Genomic DNA, 27972 nt, shown 5'->3' with positions numbered 1-27972 from the left:
AAGTACATTAATGGAGGTAAAAGCAGTCAAGCTTTTATGGGAGAGTATCAGATCGAGTGATAGAGTAAATAAAAATGAGTCTATTTATTCTGGCATCTGACTGCCAGAGTCAGACTTGTGTAGAACTCACCCACTGTTAGCAAACTTTTAGAATTAAAAGATTTAATAACAGCATACATACATTTAGATACATCTTTTGAGATGCACTTGAAAAGCAGATGTTTTACAGGAGCACTGGTTGCTTATTTATCTATTTATTAACTGGTTTGCTTTTGTGTACAGAAATAAAGGAGACGTCAAAAATTTGGGCTCCACGATTATTCAGGATTTGTCATTTATTTATGCAATATACAGTTTGTAATATATTCATTTACATCTATAAAACACTTTTTGTATAAATTATACTAAAGAGAGTAAAAGAAAGAAAAAATACATATGGTCCACATGCCTGTCTCTCTGAAACAAGTACTGTAGTGACAAAATTGACTAGAAAGCTACAGGACAAAACATTTAAAGGTAGAGGAGTCAGTAGTGTTTTTAACACAAGTCCAGAGAGAACCTGCCTTATTCTTATTATATCGTCCCATTATAGTGACTGATCTGGAAGTGGAAATAATTAGTCTAGGTTTGTATCAGGAATTTACACAAAAGTCAAATGGTTTAAAGGCTTAAATTTGTACCTAGGCTCATTCCTTAGCCTTATTTATCTACACCAAATCGGTAAACAATTTACAATACCAGTCTAGACCGGCATAATTAAAATTAAACCAAATAGATCTCATCCGTTATGTTTTGCCGTACATTTAGTCAGTACATTTAGCTAGCTATAAGCTTAAAGCATGATGAATATTTTCATATGGGACGATATAAATGTAACGCAAGGCCTCTCTGGACTCCTGTATGATTAATAAACAGTCTAAACAACAGTTCATTGAGCTCAACAGATGGAGCACCACAGCTTAAGTATTTCACATTAAGGCCTGCTTAAGCTTGTCTTGTTCCTATTCACCTTGTATTCAAGCAAAAGCAATAAAATTACTTGGCAACAACAAGCTTTAAAAATACTGTATAAATGTGCCGCTGGTCATCTCAGTCAAACCTACAATAAACATATATAACATGGCAATAAGTAAAATTTAAAACACTGTTAAACTGGTTGAAAAGTGCAGCTAGTCACGTGGAAAGCAGATCATCAGGTCTACAATGTTGCATTAAGCAACACCCATAACATATGGATTATATTTGTGAGAAGCCTGATAGAGTTTATACTCCTTAGATAAAGTCTGTTCTATTCAGTAAAATAGAAAATACAGATGTCTTCCAAGGTTTATAATTTCTGGACAAATGAGCACAAGAATTAAATCTAGTGTAAATTTCAGTGACACTTGAGAACATGGGGAATAAAATTGTCATTTTGTTTTCTTTTTTAGAAACACAAGAACGTGACATTATTACAAACTGTGATAACGCACAGTTCACAGATGCCTGCACTTTATAGCACGTTTATTTTAACTAGGGCTGCAACAGATCTGCAAAATTTGAGATGTTTGATAATTAAACCGACCTGTAAAATAGTTTGATGCTTTTATTAATGTTAATCCACCGTTAAGATGCAGGGCAATTAGCACATCAGTCATCAGTGTGGTGTCTGATGCAGGTAATTTGAGAATCTTTCATCGGGGTTGTTGCTGCTGAATTTTGCTGCTGAAAAATTTCCCATCTTGATTTCGCCTTCTTTATAAAATACTTATATATGATACAGTGTAAAGCAGAATGATCAGTGGATCAGAAAAAGAAAACAATCATTAGTTGCAGCCCTAATTTTAACAAAATAAAGAATTAAAATCTTTTCCCTTTTCTCCCCTATGACATATCTAATGATCTTTCCTTGTACCAGCGAAGGCAACAGTGACAAAACGCAGCACAGAAAAAGGCAGTCATAGCCATGCAAACATCTTCACAGAGCAGATGATAAAAAGTAGTCATCGGCTGTTAAAATAAAAATACGAATGGCTCGATTAAACTACATAGAGTAGTTTTGTGGCACTGGAGGAATACAGTCATTTACCACTTTTTTATAATGTCATTACTGATCATGTGCCGAAAATCAGGTATAATATATACCGCAATGTTCAACATTTATTCTTCGAATCTAAAACTGTTGTACTGTTATGTACAAACAAGCCAAAAATGATTGTGTGTTATTCCAAATTACAAGCTAGTTTTTCTTTGTATTTTATCATTAGTGGTGTTTTAATACAATATTGTCATGGTTCAACAACGACCCTGATATGAAATTGTAATATCGGCACTTGGCTAATCAAAATGTCAGTCTTGACAGATCAAACAAGGCATGAAAAGCATTGCAAAGCTTTCTATGCAAACGACTCGACGGCTGGAAACATGATGCAGGTTTTTTGGTTTTGTAACATCACTGTATGGTACTGGGAAAATATTCGCTCCAAGGTGAACATACATTGTTTACCCTCTGAGACAGGCTGATGTCAACACATGACGTGGCACAGAGATTCAGTAGAAAGTGCAAACAGGAAATCCAACATGCCATGTGACTGACAGTTGATTCTAAAGCTTTAGTGCAATACGACCACAATCCCAACATAAAGAAACACTTCAGGATGTGACACAAGTTTGCAGATGTGGGCGATGAGACAATATGTTGTGATACAATATGTTCTTCTCTGGCTAATTACATGTGATTATAAAAGTTATCATGACTGAGAGTAAACAGTACGTCTCATATGACAAGAAGACAGTTAATACCAAACCATCAGGTCCAGTTTGTTGGTGTCACCTTAGAATAAATCAGACAATGGAATTTTGTGCTGATTTATTTTTTATTACACCAGTGTTTCTTTGTGCTTGTTCTGGAGCTCATCTGTCATTTAAAGGCTGGTGTTTTTTCTCTTCTATCCAATTGAAGCAAATTTAGGCTCTCTGATTAGCTCATGAGCTTAAACACCAAAACATGCAAAACATGAGTACTTTGTGACCAGGAGCAAGAAATGCTACAATGGATATAAAAGTCTACACACTGCTGTTAAAATGGCAGGATGTTGTGATGTAAAAAAAAAACAAACAAAAAAAAAAACAAGATAAATCATGTCCATCCAGCCCAGGACTAAACACAAAAAAATTAAGTGAAAAACACACCCCTTAACACATGTCAATATTTTCCCCCTGTTTCTTGTAAACATTTTAGATCCAGCAAATTAGAACACTATCTGTGAACAGCTGCTACGAATGAACTCAATATTAGATAAAAAAAAAATCCTACAACTACAGCTGTAATAGGGGTTAATCTGAATCATGTAGTTTATGACAGCTTTTAAAGTTTTATGTTTTAATATGAATGACTGAATGTCACTGGTTCATTCTGAAACCAGCACAGTTATGCACCCAGGTTATTAGGACTTTTTTATATTTCTTATTTTTCCTGTTTTTCACTTAATTATTATATGTTGTAATTTCACACTGGGGTGGATAAAAGTTCTGATCTTGTCTTGGTTTGGTTTGGTTTGGTATATATTATACGATGGCCAGTACACCGTCAGCTCTCGGTTTTAGGGTCAGACGGAGCTGCAGGAGATTTTTACCAGCTAATGGAGCTCTATGCACATGAACTTGATTTATGGAGTGAATATAAGATTAATGTCACAAAATGAATGTGATTCTGTCAACCTTTCACATTTCACTGCACTGTTATTCACAGTGGCCAGACATTGGCAGCAGGGAACTACTTAAAGATTACTGGCACTGCATCGTCATACAAAAAAGTTTTAGCAGAAGCCTTTTGTTCTGTGTATGTTCTCACCGCAGAGCATAGGAAAATACACAAACTTTAAGTAACCATACAGAATAGCAGTTCATGTTTATAACATTTATGGATATTCGCATGTTTTGTTAAGTTGTAGTGGGAATTTTTGTCTGAGGGTGAAAATGAGGTCACTGAAGAAAACAGGTTGAAAACTCCTGCGTTTCACTGACCATCTCTCCACTGTTACACCAAGTAGCTAATCCGAGGATGATTATCAATTGGAAATGATACAGATATTATGCATTGTGAGAGAAGTATTGTGATGTATAATAATTTTGCCACATCGCCCACCCTGTACTTCAATCTCTGCATCGTTTTTGATTTGTTACTGCTGTCTTGATTCCAGATAATCACAATAAGTCGTGTAAACAAAAAGACAGATAATAAGAGCAAGTGCGCAAGAGAGAAAGCGCAACAGCATTAGAGATCCTCACATTTCATAAATTGTGTTTCGGTGACATGAAAGCTCAGAGCAGGCACTCAAACCGCTAAACCACATGAACCTGGAATTATAAAAAAGAAAAGAAAAAAAAAGACAAACAAAAAGCACAGCCCTAGCCATCAACATACCTGGAAAAAAAGAGTGCTGAACAAATGTCAAAGGCTAAGTTAGAAGGTCAGAAGCACACACTGGATACTGCATATAAAAGAGAAATAAATACTGAAAAATAGGATTTTCAGGCATCCAGCTCATTAATGTCTAGAAATAATGAATCAAGGTGACTGGACTTGATCTAACTTTTGAGATGTTCTCTACTCATCAAGAATCTAATACACTTCCAGTTGTCTTGAATCACTACTCTTAGACGCTGAAAAATAAAGCATTAAAAGATGAAGTTTCCACAGAGTGTGTCTCTTGTACAGAGTCAGTGTTTACAAGCCTCATTGCGGTAGGGGCACGAGGACCTCAACGTAGTTGATGGGAAAGAAGCCTGACTCGCCGTTGATCATCCCCTCGTACCAGTTCTCGTCGATCTGATTGGTGAGGATGATGATGTCTCCTTCTTTGAAGCCGAGCTCCCCCTGGTTCTCGGGGTCGAAGTCGTACAGCGAGCGGCAGCAAGGCTGGTCCATGTGCAGCTCCGTCTCTGTTTTGGTTAGATGTAAAGCCTTTATTTTGTCACATATACATTACAGCACAGGAAAATCCTTTCTTTACATATCCCAAATTTGGAGGATGGGTTCAGATACAGCACCCCTGGAGCAGAGAGGGTTAAGGGCCTTACTCAAGGGCCCAACAGTGGCAAGTTGGCAGTGCTGGGGCTTGAACCCCAATCTGCCTTACGATGTCATTAATATAGTGCAAATTGTTGCCAAATGCTGTGGTATAAGAGGAATACAACACTAATGGACATACTTTTAATGATAATAATAATAAACTTTGGGGTCATGCATCACAACATCCTGTCACGGATTATTTTCCTGTAACAACATGACTCAAAATGTTTAATTCCTCACATTATCCCACTGGCTGTTGGCCAATGACGTAACAGTCCTTGAGAACATGTACACCACTCAATTTGATTGGATGATTCATGAAACAAATCTGGTAATACTCACGACTGCTCACTCGGGGGCTTTCGGACCAGTCTGGATTGATGGGAGGAGGATGGCTGATGTAATCAACTGACCCCACAATGCGGAGAATAAGCATGAAGTGCACACATTCGACACACGCACACACAAACACAGAGATCAATGATGAACATGGATGTGATCACAGAACTAAAAACAACGTGATTTGCTTAGGAATTGGTTCTTATTCAGCAATCATGTAGGTATTTACATCATAATGAAACAGTATAGCCAGAAGCACAATGTTCCCTATAATGCAGATGATCATCACAAGTTGTGTTTGGTTTCTGAAAGTTGCTTCTTTAGTTTTGTATTGGATCTATGCATCCCGAAGCCACCATTTTAGTGTCCTGTATTATTCATGCCTAAAAAAAGATTACGCATACTTATTAAAAGTCAATGTGACTTAGTAGCAGGTAAGTTTGCAGGTAATCTGAAGGTCACATCTTTCATATTCTGGTGCAGAAACCCAGAAAGTTTGTCTACTTGAAATACAAGTTCGCAGTTTGATTAGAGTTCAGCTTCAGACACCAGACATGTCTTGGACCACTGACTTGATTTTTGCCAAAATATGCTTGTGTATATACAGGGAAACAGTCAAATCCCATTTTAACCACTAGAGGGAACCACTATATAATGATATGCTTCTATACCAAAATACTGTGTGACATTTTCTATTTTGAAATCCTTGAGTTTTATGTACAAATAAAGTTTCAGTATAGGTTTACATACAAGTCGAGATATTTGCTTATCAGCAGTGACTATAAAAAAATAAATAAATTAAAATACTGAAAAACCTACTTTTTCCATTCATACTGTGGTTCACTTCAGCATCTGCAATGGACAAGAGATGAGTTACAACAAAATTCCTCAAAAATGGATACATGCTATTTTCTTCACCTCAAGACAGGAAGTAATTTTCAAAAAATATATATGATATAAATGGAACAAATAGAAACAGAAATGGAGTCATTAGAAAATTACAGACCACGTTGGTCAGGAGCCAGGTTTGGAACAAATAATTCATGTATAGAAGTATAGCACAATGGTACCTGTGGATTTTAGAGAGGATGTGTAGGAGATGCCATTATGCTGATTGCTATTGATGGTCTCCAGGCTGAACATGATGGACTTTGGATTGAACTCTTTCTTAGGTTTGCTGCTTGCTGTGTTTATCCTGCAGGAAACATGCAAATCAGTACTGATTGTACATGAGGAACACTGCTCTTTTTTGACAATGCAGTATCAAAACCTATTATGTTCAGGTCAGGATGACATGCTTCATATGTTTATAGTAAAATGACTAAAAAAAAAAAAAAAAGACATTTTTGGCCTGTAGCCACCGGCAAGAGATGACGGCGAAAGGACGTGATTCAATTCGTGAGAAGAATCACATGTAGGAGGATCTCCTGAATTTCATTCTCAAAATCATATTCTCATGTATTTCTTTAGTCACAAAAACAGTTAAGCCAAAGCTCTAATAACCAGGCGATATGTAGACCCTATTAGGCACTAAAGTATCCTGTGGCCATCAGAAACCACAAAACAAAGTTCTACATGCGCAGAAAACACACATCTTGTGTGACGCATCACTTTTGTAAAGGCTTGAGTTAAACTTCACTAAACATATTATGTCATCTGTTAGCGTTATCTCTATATTAGTAAAACAATGGAAAAACACTCAATTGTCTCAATATACACAATTTGTCTCAATATACACAATATGTGTGTGTGTGTGTGTGTGTGTGTGTGTGTGTGTGTGTGTGTGTGTATGTGTGTGTGTGTGTGTAAAACAAAATATTGATGTGTTTTCCATAGTTACTATTCTGTTGAATATTTTGAAAAGGAGTGATAAGATGGTGCTATCAAAAGAACATCATGAAGAGACAGGAACATGCATGTATCTGTTCAGTCTCAGCTCAGACAAGTATTAACCATTCCCAGTTCACATCAGTGAAGTATGTGGGCTGCATATGACTGTCGTATGAATGTTTAAAAAGTTCTGAGCTGAGATACCTGCTCTGTAATTTGCCACTGAGTTCCTCCAAAATGTCAGAGGACTGACGGTGATACTCCAGCGCCGCCTCGATCAGAGCTGCTAGCTGACTCACCTGCTCTACCTGCAGGCAGAGGGAACACCAGCACCTTTAGATATACTAATGAATGCCTCCAAAGTAGGGTGAGGTGTGTGACCTGTTAAACTTCAAATATGTCTGTTCTTGTTTTTCTGCCCATGTTCTTAATTCTTTTAGGCATTATAAACAAATCAGCTAACTGTGGTGTAGAAAAAGCTATAGCATTAACATCTGTTATAAAAGCTTTAGCTATAAGCAGCTAAACAGCATGATACATGAAACAGCATGAATATTCAGAATATATAGTCCACACAAACGTCTATCTGTTGTACATCACTGACATAACAGAGGCTTTAATAACTGCATTTATAAAGCCACTAATGTCCACTTGTAATGTCCACATTATTTAATGCCCTCAGCAGAAACAATATCCTGTTATTTTTAAAATCTACTGCAATGTTCTAGAGAACTCACATCATTTTCTAAGAAATTGAACATGCTCCTCTCTGCAATTTCCTTAGATTCCTCAAACTTCTCCACAGCCTGCTTGATTTCATCATCGGGAATCTTCCCCTGTCGCTTCTTTTTATAGTCGAAATCTAACCGTCGTCCCTCCAGCTTCTTGAGATGATGCTAATAAAAGAAGAAGAAATGTATCTACACGTCCTCATAGTGCAATCTTGAATATATTCAGGACACATCACAGCTCTAGAGAACATTTGTTAGCGTATATATAGCATTTATTTATTATATATAATAGAATATTCATATTAGTATGTAACATTTATTAGTGTATATATAGTGTACTTACAATAAAGTGATTTCAGTAAGAATACAAAATATATATTTATTGTATGGCAGTTGTATTGTTTGTAGTCATGATCTCTTACCCCAATCTCCTTCAGGTCCTTGTCCTGCATAGTCTGCAGCGGATCAATGAAGTTCTGCTTCACGTTGATATCGAGCGAGTCTTTAACATCGGCCATTTGTTTCAGAGCCTCGCCCACATCCAACAGAGCACAACCTGCAAGAGTCATGCACTTCCATGAGGCACGGCAGAGCCTTGAGATTCATTAAACATGCACTCTTTCCAGTATGTAAAGGGAATACAACTCAAAAACAGAGACTTTTCCAAAGATTTAACTGTTAATTCACCTGACCTGAAACCAACTGAGCATACATTTCACTTGCTGAAGGCAAAATGCCTGCAAGAGCCAGCAGGAACTGAGCACAGCTGCTGTAAGAGCATCACCAGGGACAAAACCCAGCACCAGGGACAAAATCCAGCACCAGGGACAAAACGCAGCACCAGGGACAAAACCCAGTGATTGTCAGGATCCAGCCCGGACTTTGGCCACGTGCCTTTGTTTATGTTCTGTGTTCACGTGTCTGCCCCGCACTTGTCTATTCCTCCACGCCTCTGCACACCTGTTCCTTATATGTTAATTGTGTTGTGTATTTAACTGTGCCGTTTTGCCTGTTTCAGCGTGGAATCCTTGTCATCTGTAGTCTCGTGTCATGTCTGGTCATATCTTTGGTTGTCGTGTCTTTGTCCCTGTTTCGTGTGTTTTAGTTAATAAATCCAGTTTATTTTAGCTATTCACATTTGGGTCTGTTTTTATCCCCACGTCCCTGACTGTGATAGTGATGTCTGCAGTGTTGAATGTATTGTCTCCTAATGTACAGTAAGTTATTAAACCTTTAGGATAAATCAGCTCTGTGCTTCATCACAATTTTATGCATAATTTTACATCAAGTATGCATCCATTTAGTAATACGTAAAAATCCTGAACGTACAAGTGATATATCACCAAAGGACATTATCTGAAATAAACATTCCTGCTATTAACATAAATATACTTGTTGAGTATAAACAAGACTATTGTAGCAAGATGGTGGCTTTTCATTAGCTAGCTTATAACCTCCTATCTAAGACATTAATATGTCAATTATTCTGAAAATCTTTGATGTTTGAATCCACACAATGTGCTAAGATCTGGCAAAATGTGCAGGAGCAGGACCTCCAAGTATAAGTAACCTATCATTATGTTTATGCATTATGTATCATTCATTTTTTTTTAATTGTTTGAACAATGCATTTGTAAGGAAAATGATCACATGCACATGCTGTTGGCCTGAAGTTATGGTTTGCTGAAAAATATCTGTGTGTGTATGTATGTTTGTGTGTCTGTGTGTGGGTACCAAATGTAGAGTCGTCTCCAAGTTCATGGCCATACCGGATCATGCAATCCCCCAGAAGCCCCTCTGTCTGTGGGTAGCCGGTGGTCTTTACCTGTCCTCTGATCTTTGACATGGTGTTCAGCATCCCCAGTCTGGCTCTTGATGCTACAAAATAAAGCAAACACAAACTCATAAGCCACAATGACTCAATATCACACAAACACACACACACACATACACAAATTGCAGAAGCAGCTATATTTCTTTCCCACTGCACCATACATTCCATACATAAAAATACATTCACACACTTATTCACACCAACACAAATTTATTAACCAATTCATTGTCAGCATTTTTTTTTGGGAGGAAACTGGAGAACCCAGGAAAATTCACACAAATCAGTCACAAGGGAATCACATCAACGTCACATCACTTGAGAGTCTGAATGTCACAGATTTGCTGAGTTCATCTTCCGGAACTATTGAGCTTATAACTAGTTATGCTTATAACTATACATTAACTGTAACAGCTACAACACTATTTTTAGTTGCTGATATTTAAAAAATATTGACCCTATTTTTTGGAGATCCTAAGCAAAACTGATTGTGCTGTCTGGGTGGGAGGGGCATTCTCTCTCTACCGTGTCAATCCCATTGACACTAACCAATCTTGAGCTTCTGTGAGCTCATACAGTGGTGTGAAAAAGTGTTGGCCCCCTTTCTGATTTTTTTCTTTGCACGTTTGTCACACTTTAATGTTTCAGATCATCAAACAAGTATTAGTCAAAGATAACACAAGTAAACACAACACGCAGTTATTAATGCACAGGGCCATGTAGGTTTGGATTTTGTTTTCCATTAATAATAAAAACCTTCATTTAAAAAAAGCATGTTGTGTTTACTTTTGTTATCTTTGACTGATATTTACATTTGGTTGTTGATCTGAAACATTAAAGTGTGACAAATGTGCAAAAAAAGAAAAATCAGGAAGGGGGCAAACACACCACCTTATATGTGGCAGATAGCTTGTTTCTCACATTTAGTTCTGCTCTCCTGTGACACAGAATGAGCAGACGTTTGTCTCTTGTGTCTCAGATCATGCATTAACATTCACTCTCTCTTTATTATTTTTATTATTATCAGGTGACCAAATTGTGAAGGAATTAAAAAAGGAATAATGAAACAAAAACAACAGGATTAATAATTCCAACGGTGGTTCTTAAACACCTGGTTTGTAACTCAATCAAGCTGCTGCGTGCACATCCTGTGTTTTCTTACCTGGGTTTGGCTGGAGGTATTCTGTGGTTTTGGTAAGAAGCTCAAACACAGACTTATTGGTGACATCTATTTTCTGCAGAACAAGGTGCGAGAAAGGAAGAGAAAACAAAAATGATGCAAGAACATTGTGAAGACTGTGTTTTACCCTTCACACTCTTATTTCCATAAGCAGTGTGATTAAATTCTCATGTTAGTTGTGCTTCAACACATCTACTGCTATTGAAATGACACAGAATGCACTTTTGTTTTCAGGAGGGAAAAAAAAATCACCAGGAATACCTAGAACATGCACAGACTAAAAGAAGTGAAAGTCTGCAGAAGAAATGGTGCAAAGTTCCCCAAGATGCATGTAACAAGCTACCAGCCGATCTCCTCAGCATAATCCTCAAAAGTGTAGCAGACGTTCTCTTAAATCTGTCTAGACAGTTCTGACAGTGATTTTTTCCAATTGAAATGCTAAACCAAAGGACATAAATAAATATCTACAATAAATATCTACATAAAACTGTAGGAAGCCCAGTGTTGTGCACAATACAATACAATAGGATGTACAGTATTACGGTACAGTATTAGGGGGCACGGTGGCTTAGTGGTTAGCACATTCGCCTCACACCTCCAGGGTTGGGGGTTCGATTCCCGCCTCCGCCTTGTGTGTGTGGAGTTTGCATGTTCTTCCCTTGCCTCGGGGGTTTCCTCCGGGTACTCCGGTTTCCTCCCCCGGTCCAAAGACATGCATGGTAGGTTGATTGGCATCTCTGGAAAAATTGTCCGTAGTGTGTGATTGTGTGAGTGAATGAGTGTGTGTGCCCTGCGATGGGTTGGCAATCCGTCCAGGGTGTATCCTGCCTTGATGCCCAATAACGCCTGAGATACTGTAGGCACAGGCTCCCCGTGACCCGGGGTAGTTCGAATAAGCGGTAGAAAATGAGTGAGAGAGATGAGGTACAGTATTAATCATGGAACATTCTGACACAACAGAGATGAACAAATACGTATTTGATTTCAAAGGTGTGCTTATTTCAGCAGGAAGCGGGTTAAAGTAGGGAAGAAACACAATAGTAGGAATAACACCAGCAAAGATCCAGGGGAAGTCCTTACCCGCTCCATTTCCATGAAATCCTCATCGAGCTTTGTTCCTTCAGCCCCACTTATCTTCTCACTCAGTAACTGAGGATGAGAGAGAGTTATATCAGTACAGATTTATTTGTATAAATAAAGTAACAATTTAAATAAACATGCGTCATAATCTTGGTAGGTGAACACTTGATCATCTTATCCTTCAAACAATGGGATTATATTTATTTATTTAACCACTCAAATTAGACAATATCCCGGTTAAATTGAAATTTCATGACATTTACACAACATCTCATGGAAGAGACCTTGAGAGGAACCAGACTCCAAAGGGCCCCATCCTCATCTAGGTAATACAGGAGAGTTAATTTAATTAATCGACTGTTAATTAATTTAGTTAATCAACTGTTCATCAACTGCAGTCGGAAAGTTATCATAGCAATTGTAGTCCTAAGCCGTCATAGCAAAATGATATCAAATGCAAACCAAAGCCATGTTCGTTGTCTCTAAATGAGACCACAGTAATCTCATGTATCCCCAGGTTCCGTGTGGAGCCTCGGCATCAGCGAGCGGTATCGTATTTCTTATGGCTTTCATTTGAAATTCAAAAGCTAAGTGACATTTTTCCAATCAGAATGTGATAGAGAGATGTATTTACATACATGTTGGTGATCACAGTGACCACACTCCTTACACACAAAATAAACCAGCTAGTATTCTTAAACTGAACTGCACCATACATTAGATACCTAGATATAGGCTGTGTTCTGGTGTGTGAAACAGGTAATGTCAATGGCAGTCTAATGCCTTCCTGTCCCACGTATAATCCCTCAATTCACAACAGGAAGGCATTAGACTGGGATATCAGGAAGAGCTGTTAGAGTGAACGGTTAATATGGAGAGAGGGTCATGCAAGCAAGGAAAAGACACAGACAGGCAAAGTGCAAATTTATTCGATTACCACCTAACAAACCTGCGCTTTTATGTTTGCTGCTAAACTCCACTTTGTATTGGTATCAAATTCAATCTTTAGTACTGTAACCAACTTAAAAGTGATATGGAAACAGTGAAGAAACTGAGCAATAACGTTAAACTTTTACGTTATATAACTCTATTGTTAGCACACAATGCAGTGTGCCACCTCACCTCATTGTTAATCACCTCACATTTAAACACGTCAAGTAAAAATGAACACTTTAGCCAGACTTTAATAATGTTTGTTCACGTAAAACGCAACAAAGCAGCGTTCTAGCTCATAGTAGTTAGCCAACAAGATCCAAAAACATTTTTTTTTCTAGAAGGATCAAACAGGATATTTCCTATAATCTACTTTATCACCATCATAAAATGTACTCACACATGAACACACCTGTATGTAAAGGGAGAAAAGTCATATCGCACCACAACACACTCATTTCACAGACTAACATATTGATAAAAATTGCTAGTCAATATTTTACTGAATAATAAGCTTTACTTGTGATGTAAGGACAGAACAGAACACTTGACAGACACAGTGTTGGCCAAATACATTTCCCTCAGTCCATGTTAATGCACAGGACTAGCTATTAGATTAGATATAATGACATTTCTTATTAGATTATGTTAGATAATGTAATTATAATTTTATAGCCTAGTCAATTAGCATATCAACATAGATATAAAAATTTAATTAATCAATGATCTCTTCTCTCTCTCTCTCTCTCTCTCTCTATATATATATATATATATATATATATATATATATTTATATATATATATATGTGTATATATATTTATTTATTTTATTTTTTTTTAATTTAATTTTTTTTTTGTTTTTCCAGTGCTCCATAACAGCTGGAAGTCAAAAAACTCCCACACACGGCCCCATTTCACACCCACGGCTTGTACAGAAAAACCAACAGCGAAGCGGTGAATTCAGCTTGACAAAAATAAATATAAGTTCCAAAATTCATTCTCATTAAGGTCTTGGTTTAAATATGATTAAATACTACTGCCGAGTGCAGTGAGAATTCCCTCTTAACCCAGAATATGTGGACACCTGCTCAAACTCATGTTCCCACTCTTACTGACACTGATTAAGAGTTGTCATTTGTTATTGATGGGAATGAAGCGAGAGTGACAATGAGCAGTAACAAGCAGTAGCATTCTACACCTACTCAAAAAAAAAGAAATTTTAGAAATTACATCAATCCAGACTCCTTAGCTGTGGTGTAATTACATATAATTAACATGTAATGGCATATACATTTACCAGACACCTTTTCTAGAGTGACTGACATTTTTATTTCAATTTATACAACTGAGGGTTAAGGGCCTTGCTCAGGGGCCCAGCAGTGGCAACTTGGTGGACCTGGGATTTGAACTCACAACCTTCCAGTCAGTAGTCGAACACCTTAACCATGAGGCTACCACATCCCTGTTACTTCATCAATCAATGATCTCAAACATTGAGTGACAAAAGTATTTGAATGTTCATAGAACGAAATACAAATATCTAAAAAGTCAAAAATAATGATTGGATAGAAATTTGTTGAAAGGATTCCAGGACAATGCACTTTTGTCCTAATTTACATGAAATCTGTATTAAAATAAATAAGTAAATAAATAAAAATAAAAAAACTGCTATCTGACTTTTTATTTGTTAGTATAAAATTATAAATTATAATTAAATTATAATTATAAGGTATTTGTTATTTTTGAAATGTACATTTTTGGCATTTGTATTGAGGGTTCTGCATACGTTCTTATTCCCAATACTTCTGTCATCTTCTCGGCGCTGTATTTCTCTGGAAGGGGGTAATGGCTCTGGAAGGGGTGAACGTTGGAGACAGAGGAGTGAGATTCATCTTACTGGGTGTAAATTAGTTAGCTCAAACAAATGCATTATACCACAGGGTGAAAGGAAGTCTAAAAATAACAAAATAATGTCATTCAAGGCAACACTGTGATTCTGACATCTGACCAATCACTGCTGTGTTAATGAGATCTAATCAGAAGCACGGCACATTAAAGAACCCTAGCTTTTTCTTGGAATCAGACCAATTAAACCCTGAATTTGCTGGGATGCTGACAATTACTTCCATGCTGCTGAGAAATGACCCATCAGTGTTGTGTTGCTGGGATCTGATCAATAAGAACTGTACTGCCAGGATCTAGCGGTCGGAGTCCCACTGGGATTGCCAGAGACACTGCTAACAATCTGAAGGCGACAGAGTGTAGCGCTCAAAATGGAGCTGTATTATTATGTAGGTCCACAAAAAAGCCGATCATCTTGTTAGTCAAGATATTTGAAGAAAACCTCTGGCCTGGTTCTCATTCTTACACAGATACAGGGCTTTATTTACTCTGTTAGTTTTGTAGAAACACGCATGTACAGTAGCCAAAGCAACCTGTGTGTGAAAGATCGTGCAGTGCACGGTTAGACGAAGCAGGATGTAAGTGTGTAAACTCAGCGTAGGCTTTACTGGAACAACTCCAGCAATCATAGTCAGAGATTCGAACACTGGCAGACGAGGGAAGCACAGGCATAGCCAAATTGTAAGTCAAACAGGCTCAGTTCCAAGCAAATAGGAACTACAGAAGCACAAGGCTAAGAATCACAAAATAACAATAAGCAAGACTTCATGTTGGTATAAACAAGGTATAAACAAAATAAATGAGTTACAGAGCAATGAAATGTCACTGGTGACAGAAGTCCAAAACAAAGGCACATGACAAAACAAACAAGCAGATGCAGATGTTAGGAACCGTCACGTGAGGAAGGAAGCAATGGCACATCATCACGTAAATCCATTTCTGATATGCGATTTATATTAAAAAGCCTGCACACCCCTGACAAGATGGAAGCCTTTTCTCTAAATCGCCACAAACCATGTTGCAAAATGTCTTATGTTATCATGAGATTAATTTGATAATTACAAATGTTATTTTTAAAATATAAGCACATCACCAACAAAAACGCCATACCCACTGTGCAGCATGGTGGTGGTGGCATCATGCATTAGGACTGCTTTTCTTCAGCCAGAACTAGTTTTTATTAAGATGGAGTAAATCATGAAATATCAATAAATATCAGTTGATTTTAGTGCCAAACCTTCAGGTGTCTGCCAGTAAGCTGAAGATAAAAAGGAATTTCACCATTCAGCATGACAATTCACACATCACACATCTAAAGCAAAGTATTGCCAAGTCAAGACATGCTTGTCCGAAAGTCCCTACCTGGGATCAATGGAGGTTGTGAACAGAATTTACTAGGAGGAGTTTATTAACTAACTTAATCTATACCCAGTATGCTGGAGGGGATTTGGGATAAAAAATGAATGGCATTCTAACCATCCAATCCAATCCAATGTCGTGATTTTTTTTTTTATTACATCCATATCGCAGCTTAAACAATGGCATTACAGGAGATCAATTACTCCATTAGGAAAACTGCTTTTCTGTATGATATCCTGTATGATGCTTTACGATCCAAAGTCACTGACAGATCATGATTTCGTGGGTAGAGTATGTGGGATAGTGAGCAGACATGTGCCAGAAGAGCTGGCAATGAGGTTGGTAGTGTATTGATCAAGATGTACCAGGAAAAACATGAACCCATACACTCTAGCGCCTTAAAGACCCAGGGGTCTGAAAAGTTACAGCTTCTACATATACAACTCTTATATAAACTCTTAACCAGTTATTAATCGATATAAGGGGTCATTTGAACTCAATGTGCTCTGTCAGTTAACTTTTAGGAATACACATATTGAAATAAAGATCATCAAATAAATCTCTAACAAGAGGGTCTGTGGAATAGGGTCTGTTGAGAACCCCTGCTTTAAACCAAATCAGCTGAGATAAACCCTGAGCTTAGAACTAGAATATGATGTGTTATGATTTGATCTCAGTGAAGACAATGTGCAGTTATACTGCAGGGCTATAATCAGGAAGTCTGACCAATGTGTCCTTTGTATAAGGAAATGAAAACACAGTTTCCAGGCTTCAAAGTGAACACGGCGTGAACCTGCAGGCCAAAAGGCATCAAATGCCAAGCACAGGATGTGAAAACCTGGCTCTGGTGATGGGTTCCTGATAGAAAAGGCCAGGTTTCTATATGATTCCTCTTTAATGTTTAGAATTGTAATTTCCAATAATTTGCTGTAATGTTCAACAATCAAGACATGTTTGCACTTAATTAGATTGATATATGGAAGTGTAGAATTTACGGAAGAGATCCATGATTGTATTGAAGCAGCTAATGTTAGAATAATGAGTGTAAAAGTAAGCAGAAAATGATTGGTGTTTTCCAACCAAATGATTGGTGCTTCTCATAAACAGTTCAATATACGGTAAGGAAAAGTCAATATAAAATATGATGTACTGAGTCTCCTGCATCACAAAACATACAGAGCAGGGATGAAGCTGAATATAAGAATTCAGATACAAACACTGATACAAACAGGGGAAGGATTGGAACGCAACATAAAAGTCACATGAGCAAGAGGCTCTTAATTCTTGAGCAAGACCAAGCAATCTGATCTGAATCTGGCGTAGCAAGACCAAATACATTAACATGAAATCCCAGCCATCCTTAATGCCTGCTCAGGGTCACTGTGGTGTAAATCAGACTGGTTTGCTATAATAATTGAATCAGCTATTTTGTTAGATTATACCAGCTGCAAACAAAAATAAAAGATGCATGAACTACAGAACATATCTGTAGTTGTGAACAATTGTCACAACAAGAAAATAAATCTGACTTTGCTGCTGAGAGAGATTTATTTTCTGAAGCTTTGTAAAACGAGATTAGGTCAAGATAAAAATTTGCCATTAGTTTACAATGCTAACACAGTGAGAGGAAATGAGCCCGATATAGAAACTGAAATTACTATGTGAAGCACCTCTCTAGTTTGCTGTAGCTTTGTTGCAAAAGCTTTGACTGTAACAAACGTATGAAAATGACCATAATCTTTTTCTGTAAAAGGCCACATCTATGCCACAAATGAATTGACCAAATATCTAACAGTAATATGGGGGATCAAGATACAGAAACAGCTTAGGCAACAACGAAATTTAGCTAACAAATACATTTCTTTCTTTATTTATGTTGTTGTGAACACAGAGCACAAAACCTTTGTCAACAAATCGGTGAGTTTGGAAAAAGTGAGGAAAACCTTTTCAAGAGATCAATATACCTGATAGGCTAGCTAATAAATGAACATCCACCAATGAGGCACTGGAAATATTTATATACGCAACATATTAGTCAATCAGCATTTCTCTCTCTATGTCTGAATATTTTGTAAATTGATATTACAATATCATGGACCATTGTTTTTAATACCACACACCCACACAGAGAAAAAGTAAAAAATTGAGTTTGTGTGGTCTGTTACAATGGACTTATATGTCATGGCTTGGCTTCTTTTATTTTCCAGGAAATCTAAGCTACAGCTGCAAATCCATCTGCGTTTACACTAATTTACTGTTATCACACATAATGACAGGCTGAATCGTGTTTGACGTCAGGACGGCTTGTTTCCTTTTATCAATCACTGCTTATCGACCACCTACAAGGCCGACTGAGCTTAGATTAGGAGCTAATAACACACGCTGTTACTGTGGGTGGTTATATATATAGCTCACTTCAATTCAGTTCATTTTGTTCATCATCATCATCATTATATTATTATTATAATTGACTTTTATTCTACAAGCTGGAAAAGTCAGGATGAATAGGGTTGAAGTGAATTTGCACAAAAGTAAATGGATAAGTTACATTCTTTCGACTGAACTTGAGCTACACAGATTCAATTAGCCAATTGTGTGGCAACAAGTCAATGCATATAATCATACAGATACAGTCCAAGAGCTAAAGTTAATGCTCACATCAAATATTAAAAATGGGAAAATGTTATTCCAGTGGCATGGTTTCTGGTGCCAGATGGGCTGCCTTGAGTGAGAAATCTCTTGGGTTTTTCGCACACGAGTCTCAAGAGTTTATACATAATGCTGCAAAAATAAATAGATAGATAGATAGATAGATAGATAGATAGATAGATAGATAGATAGATAGATAGATAGATAGATAGATAGATAGATAGATAGATAGATAGATAGAAAATTGCCTCAATGTGGTTTTCTGCTGTTCGACAAAATGCTTCATCAGGTATATGATATATTACTTTTAAAGAAATTACTGAGAGTAGGGAGAATGAGGCAATAACGTGTTTTGCCAAAACTGCCTTCGTAAATGGGACAATCTAAATCTCAGGGGCACAAAAATGCTGCCCAGAAAGCTGTCTGAAATGAGAGCAACCCTCTCATGAAAGGAACAAAGGGTTGGTGATGACATGCAGACACTGATCATGTTTAGTCTTAAACGAGGTTCCACAAACATAAAGCTGCTCAATAACACAATGTATATTACTTTAATGATGCCATTTCCTGATTTCAGTATTCTGAACAATAAGATGACCGAGACAGTTTTTGTTGTTGTTTAAACAAAGCAAGCCCCTTAAATTCTTTTTACTCTCCTAAGAACTGAGACAATACAACTACAATGCCTTTTCCTTAAATTGTATGCACCTTACAATAACATGACAGTTAAGACACTGTTTTTCTCCTCAATGAAATGCAGATACAAACTGCAAATGAAATGAAATTCTATGTAATCTGATACACAATAGAGTTGCATAGGTTTTTTTTTTTGCACACATCTACAAGAATTGCAAAATTGAAAGCACAGGATTCTTCTTTTAAACTACGGCCACTGAAGCCACATAGAACAGGGGCATAGAAACCTTTATTATCACCATATACATTACAGTGGAATTCTTTTCTTCACATACCCAAACTGAGGAGGTTGGGGTCAGAGTGCAGGGGCAGCTATGATACAGCACCCCTGGAGCAGGGAGGGTTGAGGGCCTTGCTCAAGGGTAGATAGATAGATCCCCGGTCCTCCAATCAACAACCCAGAGCCTTAACCAGTTGAGCCACCACTGCCCACATGCTGTATGTACTCACTTTATATGACAGGTGTAGTCATGTTCAAGATGGGTTTGGCTCAGAGCGTGATGTAAAAACATAACAGGAGGTGTCTTACCTCAAAACTACTAAAAATCTTCTCCAAGCCCTCCACATGTTCATTTTCGAGATTGCAAAGTACGTGAAATCCAGGCAGGACTGCCTGTTTTGAATTTGCATCATATTGCAATGCCTTCTGGGTAAACATTTCTCATGTAGTTTACAGTGATGTTGAACATCTGTTAAGGTGACAGAAAGGATTTGGCTCTGAGGGAACGGTGGGGTGACGTCTATGAGAGCAACATAACGACAGCCTTCGAATGCAATCCTGTCCTCACCAGAGCCAAGGATGTAAATCGAATGATCAAAGAACTTCATAAATCCAGAGAGGCAAGCAGTGTGTTTTTTAAAATCCATTAAAGGTCTTGAGGCGGGAAGCTCACATCGTAATGGTACATTCTCTGCCTCAGAGTGCAGAACTAATCTCTCACGCTGTCATTGCAATGGAAAAAGAAGGCCATAAATAAAGAAATAGTTGACAGCAGCCATCAATATCCTAAAGCTAACAATCCAAACATACACTCCCAACACTGTAAATAAGACTGAGGATTCTGCAGAGTCTGGAGACAGTGTATGGTTGATTGTCACCCCTCAGGATGCTTGTATTAATTGGGTTGCAAATGCACAGATCGTAGTGAAGAAAAATGATTGTACCAAGTGGCACGTTCTCTATCATGCATGATAAGAGCTGAAAAGGATCTGGTCAGTATCTAAACCAGAGTCTCCTTCCTAAACAAAATGAGATGCGCAATATAAACACACGTTGACGCTCGATGTAAATAAGCCGATAGCGTAATAACGGGGTGAAGATATCAGCAACCCATTCATGACGAGTCGATTTCCAATCCAGGCTTCACAAAATAAAAACTTTCTTTATCTATACAGCTAAACGATATACTTAATGTGCTTTGATGTGATGCACCTTGGCTTTCAGAATCAAAATAGTGTTGCGGTACTGTTTTCCACATGTCACGGGAATGGAAGAAAGCTGTATTCCCAAAACCAGAGGTTGACTGGATGCCCGTTCCTATGCTAGAAAGATATCTTCAAAAAACACACAAAGGTCAAGGTCAACAAGTGGGACAGTAGAACAGATTACCGCTCCACTTGGCGCCTTGCTGATAACTAAGGAGAACCGAAAGCTGAGGAGACCAGAAGCAAAAAATTTGCTGCAAAGAGTGCAGGGAAGAAGGAAAAATAACAGCAGCCTCAGCAGGCATGATCATCATCATCATCATCATCATCATTCATCTGCAGCAGATGCGACAGAGACTGTCTGGTTGAACAGCGACTCACAGACAGAACACCATCTAACTGAAAGCGACACAATCATCTCTTGATGCCCGCCCTTTAATATGATTCCAACTATTTCTAAAATTTCACCGACTTGAGTCAATTTCACCGACTTGAGAAATGAATCGTTTCTCTATCAGTTGTTCTGAACTTTTACTCCTCATATTTTTTTCTCTTTAACAGTAATTCTTGCCATATTGTTGCACATATGGACATTTGTGAATCACAGTAGCCAGTTGCACCAGCTGAACATAAGTACTAGGGTTTGTCTGTCAGTATTATATACACACACTCAACACATTCTGGTGTTTATACACTTGCTGTTTACTGTAAACTGAAACGAACATGAAAAACATTTTAAACATTTTGTGATTGAAGCCACTGATCTGCAGTTAATGAGATTACGGAACCGACTGCGTACAACTTCCTAAAAGACATAAACACACAGAGAAAGAAAGAGAAAAAAAAGCATCCTGTGCTGCCTCAATGTGTTTTTTCAGGGTCCGTAGAGAGATGTATTCTCAGCAATCACCTGCTATATCACGCACAGGAATCTGAGAGTTACCAAATACACGTAGACTCGAGTTCAGCAAGCTTATTGACCTCTTGTTGTTCAAGAGTCTAAGTATTCACATCAAGTTGATTGAGGACTTATTACAGACAAGTAATCATAGCAATAGTTCATAGCCTGGGTCAGGAAACAGGCAGATGTGGTTAAGAAAGCCAGTAACAAGCTACAGCTAGAACCAGACATCACAAGAGCACAACAAAGGCTAGGAAATGGTGTCACCAAGAAACAGACAGAACTAGAGACATGCAATACTTCAGTACTGTGCAGAGAAGGCTAGCATGGGATAACAACCAACAAAAGATCATAACATCTACAAACTAAAGTATGGATTGAAGCCAAAGAACTCCATGAAGCTAACTGCATGATATTAGGACAACTTAGGTGTTATTTTAACTGTAACATAGACACTAGCACCTTTTCATGCTCAAAAGTGTCAGAAATGTCAGAGCTTCTGTTACAGAAAAGAAATCAAACAGCAATCAGGTCAGATTTAAGTCTGCAACCCTGTTCTATAAAGACTGTATAAAATAAGGCAGAACCTTGGGCAAAAGAAAAACAAACTCACATCCGGTCTCATGATATTTTGTCCATCTTGTTCACCGTGTTACACACCTAGAATTTTGATCTGTGATCTACTGGCATCTATCAATAAATGGTTAGACATTGTATTGCAAAATATAACACACCATTATTATTGCAAAAATTGTTTAAAAAGGTATGATTAAGCTGAAACTCAAACTGATATCAGCAGAGATTTTTTTTGGTTAAACACTTACAAAGCAATGATACACATTAAGGCAATGATTATGAGATACAATTGTATACTGGCATATGTCTAGTCGTGTATAATTCCAATATTTATAAATAAGCAATTGATGTCTGCAGTGGATGCTGCGATAAAAAAGCAATAAAACGGTGATGGCTCCAGTAAGCACTTCATATTTTCCTCATTTCAACACCTTGTCCAGCCCTCAGAAGCACATGAGCCTTTACTGCAGTTCTCTGAGTAATGTGTGTAATAAACACTGGTGAGAATTGCACTCATCCTGAAGGAGAGGGTGCTCTATATACATAGGCTGTGATTAATATTTAATGAGTGAACAAGGTTGTGCAAATACAACTTTTTACTAATGTTGCTGTGCTCAACAAAGAGACTCAGAGTTTAATCAAACCAAAGACACTCACTACACATTTTGACTGTGGGTTCGATTTGGACGCAAACACCTACACAGCCACAAGAGCATCGGTGAGGTCGGTTACTGATGTTGCGTAAGAAGATCTGGGAGGTCAGTGTTCCAGTTCATCCCAATGGTGTTCGGTGGGGTTGAGATCAGGGCTCTATATGCATATTCATGGCGCTTTGTGCACAGAAACATTATCATGCCGGAACACGTTTGGCCTCTTCATTCTAATGAAGGGCAAACTGTAATGCTACAGCATACAGTCTATACAACTGTAGCAGCAGTTTGGGTAAGAACAACATATGGGTGTGATAGTGAGGTGTACGCAAACTTTTGGCCATATAGTGTACCATTTAACCTGCTACAATAGTTAAAAAAAAAAACACTAATCAGAGTGACAGCTGTTTTGTGTTCACTATTATCCAGGAAACAGCCGGCTCCTTTATATTAATTAAATACCTGATCTCCTGCTACTTTTTAATAGAAAATGACTCAAACAGTGTGCAAAACCTCCCCCTACCTCGAAAAGTTTACCTGAATGAAAAAAAAAGAAAAATATTCTGAATTGTATGCTATTTATATTGTATTTGTTGAATATTACAATGTACTGCATAACTGATTATTAGCACATGCCTAATGTAATATACAAATGACACAAAGGTCACAATGCTTTTATATCTTTAGACATGTGTCGGTATTCAATTTTTTATAGCCTGACAGTGTGATAATACTTATAAGTAGGCTGTCTTTAAGAGAGAGACTTTATTTTGGGAAGGCAAACATTATGCCTCCAACATGCTGCCTCCTTGGCCAAAGTCCTCCCAGTGAGGATACTCTTAAGTGTCCATGTATAAGAAAAAAAGCTGCATGGGGAATTTAAAAGGAGGTTGCAGCCATAATGCAAAACCCTTTCCACACACACTCACTATTGCATCAGTTCCTCTAATGTTGTTGTGTAGACTGATTGATTATTCAGGATGCAGGAAGACAAGAAAGAATATTGTCCCACAAGTCATGCTTTCCTTAAGTGCACATTTGCCTAGTGCTGTTTCTGTTTATTGTCTTTTGGGTATTGTCTTTTGTGTATTGTCTTGTCTGTCTTGTCCTGCACTGTTTGCACCGGGTTGCACAGATGTACTTTATGTGGCTAGGACTACTCACTAAGTCCTTATAGCTCTGTCTTTGTTTTATGTAGCACCATGGTCCTGGAGAAACGTCTCATTTCACTGTGTACTGCAACAGCTATATATGGAATGACGATAAAAGCTTGACTTGACTTGCTAGCCATTATATTTACACATAAAACCTTGGTTATTTAGGCGACAGCTAAAAAAGATAGAACTCGGTGTACACGACAAGCCCAAATACAAAGGGCTGAACAAACAACCCTCTGATTTCATCAAAAAAAAAAAAAAATGATTTACACGTGTTATGTGCATTAACTTGAACTGTGTCAGTGTTTTCTAATCTAAGGTCAGTAGGTTTTCTGGACAGAGTACACAGGTGGATGAGTACTCAGTAGCACAACAAGCTGTATTTTCACTGTATTTTAGACTTAATAACTTTAAAACACAGGAAAAAACACAGGAGGCTGGTTTGGAAATTACAGTTTATAACTGCTATTATGTACATAAAAACAGGAACCGACTTGTCTCATGGATGTTTCACAACATTAAGTGTGACTATAGCACCACATTGTCACAAGTCATAGCAAACACAGTAACAGACCGCATTAGTTAATGCATTTTTCTGACTAGTGTGGAGTGTTGAGCTCGGAAAGAACCTGGTATCACTAGCATTAACTGTTGCATCTTTGTCTACAGGATAATTGTTCAGTGAACAAAATTACCTGGATTACCTGACAGTTAAAAAACAGCTGTCCTAATGCTTCCTTCCCCATGGCATAACACATGCTGCCAAATATTTTCACATCCACAGCCTGGTAATAGCCCAGTTACAACTTATCATCTCATCATTCAGGGTTTATTCAGCTTTGTGTTTATTCATCATGCCAAACAGTAAAACACATATTCCCCTCAACCTGAATAACAGGAAAGCTGTATCACTGTTTGGGCTTTTGGACTTTCTGTAAAAGCAGTGGTGATATCAGAGACAGCAGGGGTTGTTAACTGAGAGAGAGGAAAAACATGCTGTGGTAAAAGATAAGTAAGGAATGCACAGGCCAAAGCACAGAAGAGAAAATACGCAATAATACAAACGTGGTATGTACCCACGTGTTGGAGCCAAGGACCAAGAACTCTTATCTGATTGGTTATGACGAAGTTTGGAGATGATATTTCTCAAACAAGACACTGTCAGCCTTAATGCAAAAGTTCAGCAGAAATGATTTTAATTTCCTGTAGCTGAAACTCAAAACGTTAAACGTTCAGTAATACTAAATTTGTGCCAAATTTATTTTGATTTCTGACACAACATGCCACAATGTTATCTGTGAATAAAAACGGACAAAAAGATGCCTGCTGCCTGCCAGTCTGAAGGCAGAATTATAATTATGAAGACATTCAAGTTACAATATAATTCCCAGTTGATTGGAATTCACCAATTTTAATAAAAACACACTCTGCTGTTTAGGTAAAAACAGAGGTCATGTGGAACCGGGTGTTTTGAAGGGACTGTGTAATGTTATAGGCATAAAGTTTACACAATTCTAAATTGGAAACTTATCTTAGTTAGCCATATTAATAAAGTAGCTGCTGTCTAAAATGAAAAAAAGAAAACTTCAGACACCATGTCAAAATTTCCTGGCTAATCAGACACTGCAAAGCATATCTGAGATATGAGTAACACTCTGTACAGATATTAGACTAAATTCTACTTTTAACTAACATAAGCTCAAACTCTGGGTTCTAATTGGTCGGAAGTAGTACAAATGTGTTATTTGTTAAAAGACAAGAACAAGAAGCAACAACATACTTGCAAAAAAAAATCAATTACAAGTTCATTTTAAAAAGCACTAGTCACCAGCAGCCTCCGAGTTTAAACCCGACATATAGATGATGCAAGCTATTGTTAAATTATACAAAAACATCAGAGATTTACTGCACATTTTATATTGTATAAACAGCTGTGGTTGACAGATTATGAATCCTTTAGGCTTCTGGAGCAGGTCACGTATTGTATTTCCACATTGCTCATCAAAACATCAGAAAGAAGCAGAGCAACATCTGGTTTTACTCAAACTCATATAGAAAAATGAAATGCTCAGTTCTAAGCATGCTTTTATCTTTTAACCGTATATCATGATAAGGAAATCAAAACCAAGTTATCCTTTGAATGTGCAGCTGTCTGATTAGAGATCATTTTATCACCTTATTTCCATTGTCTACTTAATACTAGATTTTTCTAACAGGGTTGTAATGTTGTAAATATACAACTTGTAACCCAACTGTTGCTATGCACAAATTGTACACTCAAATAAATGTATACGCTTACATTATCAGTCAGGTGTACAGTTATAGACCAGCTCTAAGTTTCAGACCAGATGTAAGTCAGATGTTTTCGGTTGGTTGACTGTTTCTAAACCCAGCGGTGGTACTGAGATCATCAGTACTATTTCAGTTGTGGTACTAAGTGATGGATCTCTTTGTGCTCATGGATGGAGTAGAGGAGCAGAGAAAACCTGTTTGCACATAGAGAAATGTACCTGCATTTTATGTTGACATGAGATGTAGAGCACGTTTGTGTATACTGACAGGGTCGATTTAACAAATACATTGTTTCCTCGTGTTCAACCTACAATGTAAGAGATTTTAGTACTCAATACTGTGGGCGTTAAGTCAATATTTTAGTTTAATATTTAATTTTATATTTTAATTCTGGTTGAGATATTTCAACACTAATGTTGCACTTGTTGCTTCAGACTTTGGATGTTAAAGTTATTTATTTCTCTCCTGAGAAGACAAAGAAAGCCCAGCTGAAACACTTAAATGTGTATAAATATGTAATAAACATGTATTACCACATGCAAGTATCTGAATTAACTCATTCAGATTTGTTTTGTTTTAATTGTTTTATTTTTTTAGGCTGAACATGTGTATAATTATGCGTCGGTTAAGCAAGTAAATGTGACGAATCGTCATAAAACAGCTGGATGGCAGATGAGTTAGCATTGTTGCTAACGACCCGAGTAGAGCACGAGAGATGAAACCCGAGCAGACCAACATACCGTTACCTTAGAAACGTACTTACGGGAATTGCTATACCGAACATGCTAGCATTGCTAACAATGAATGGGAAAGAATAAGAAAGTAATAGCCACCATTTAGCATGGTGTAATTTATCTGATGAGGTTTAGTGCCTATTCTGCACTCATTTGTTCTTAGCAAACGTTTTGAGCGAACCATTCTTATAAATCGGCTGTGTGTCTGAAAAAGGAAGGCAATTCTTATTACAACAGCTTTTAAATAAGAACGATAGTATATCTTTCAGGCCGTCGCGCTTCTGCGACAACAAACACTGCTAAAAAAACAATTAAAACATCTTTATATAGTTTATGCTGCAAAAAAAAAAAATTTGAAGTTAAAATGAACGGAAACATGAAATATGCTAAATACAAGCTCGTAGCCGAAGTAACGTTATAAAGCGATTAAAAGCGCAAACAGGAACTGTGAGGTTTCCCTTGCGTTACCTGACTGGCTTTATGAAACTGCTTCTTCAAACCCGCTACCGACATCCTCAGAGAAAATGGGGTCGTAAAGTCGAAACAGAGGTAGAATAAAGTAAAAACGACGAGAAAACAACGGAAAATAATCCTTCAGTGATCGTGAGAAAATCGTATTCGGAGCCTCAATGTTGTATTACTGAGTAATATGTA

At 37.5% G+C, this 27972-nt stretch overlaps 1 protein-coding gene across 1 annotated transcript; it reads right to left on the bottom strand.

Annotated features, from left to right (window-relative positions):
• Positions 1 to 310: 310 nt before the first annotated feature.
• sh3gl3a (SH3-domain GRB2-like 3a) lies at positions 311 to 27972 on the bottom strand. The gene is made up of 11 exons (XM_060883849.1): positions 27787 to 27972; positions 12045 to 12113; positions 10947 to 11019; positions 9688 to 9831; positions 8376 to 8509; positions 7960 to 8118; positions 7427 to 7530; positions 6463 to 6587; positions 6212 to 6244; positions 5396 to 5461; positions 311 to 4923 (listed from the first exon to the last, which is right to left on the bottom strand). The coding sequence occupies exons 1-11, from the start codon at positions 27829 to 27831 to the stop codon at positions 4718 to 4720; spliced, it is 1158 nt and encodes a 385-aa protein (XP_060739832.1). The 5' UTR covers positions 27832 to 27972; the 3' UTR covers positions 311 to 4717.

This window comes from Tachysurus vachellii, chromosome 1, assembly GCF_030014155.1.
Source record: "Tachysurus vachellii isolate PV-2020 chromosome 1, HZAU_Pvac_v1, whole genome shotgun sequence".
Taxonomy (NCBI): domain Eukaryota; kingdom Metazoa; phylum Chordata; class Actinopteri; order Siluriformes; family Bagridae; genus Tachysurus; species Tachysurus vachellii.
Note: the sequence above shows the minus strand (reverse complement) of the source record. Positions and strands in the feature narration are given on the sequence as shown.

Excerpts from the sequence above, each read along its gene's own strand:
- sh3gl3a (XM_060883849.1), bottom strand. The coding sequence starts at position 27,831 with ATGTCGGTAGCGGGTTTGAAGAAGCAGTTTCATAAAGCCAGTCAG. Across the intron at positions 6,245-6,462 it reads ATCCTCTCTAAAATCCACAG|ATGCTGAAGTGAACCACAGT; the intron begins GTACCATTGTGC and ends TGTCCATTGCAG. Across the intron at positions 4,924-5,395 it reads AAGCCCCCGAGTGAGCAGTC|AGACGGAGCTGCACATGGAC; the intron begins GTGAGTATTACC and ends TAACCAAAACAG.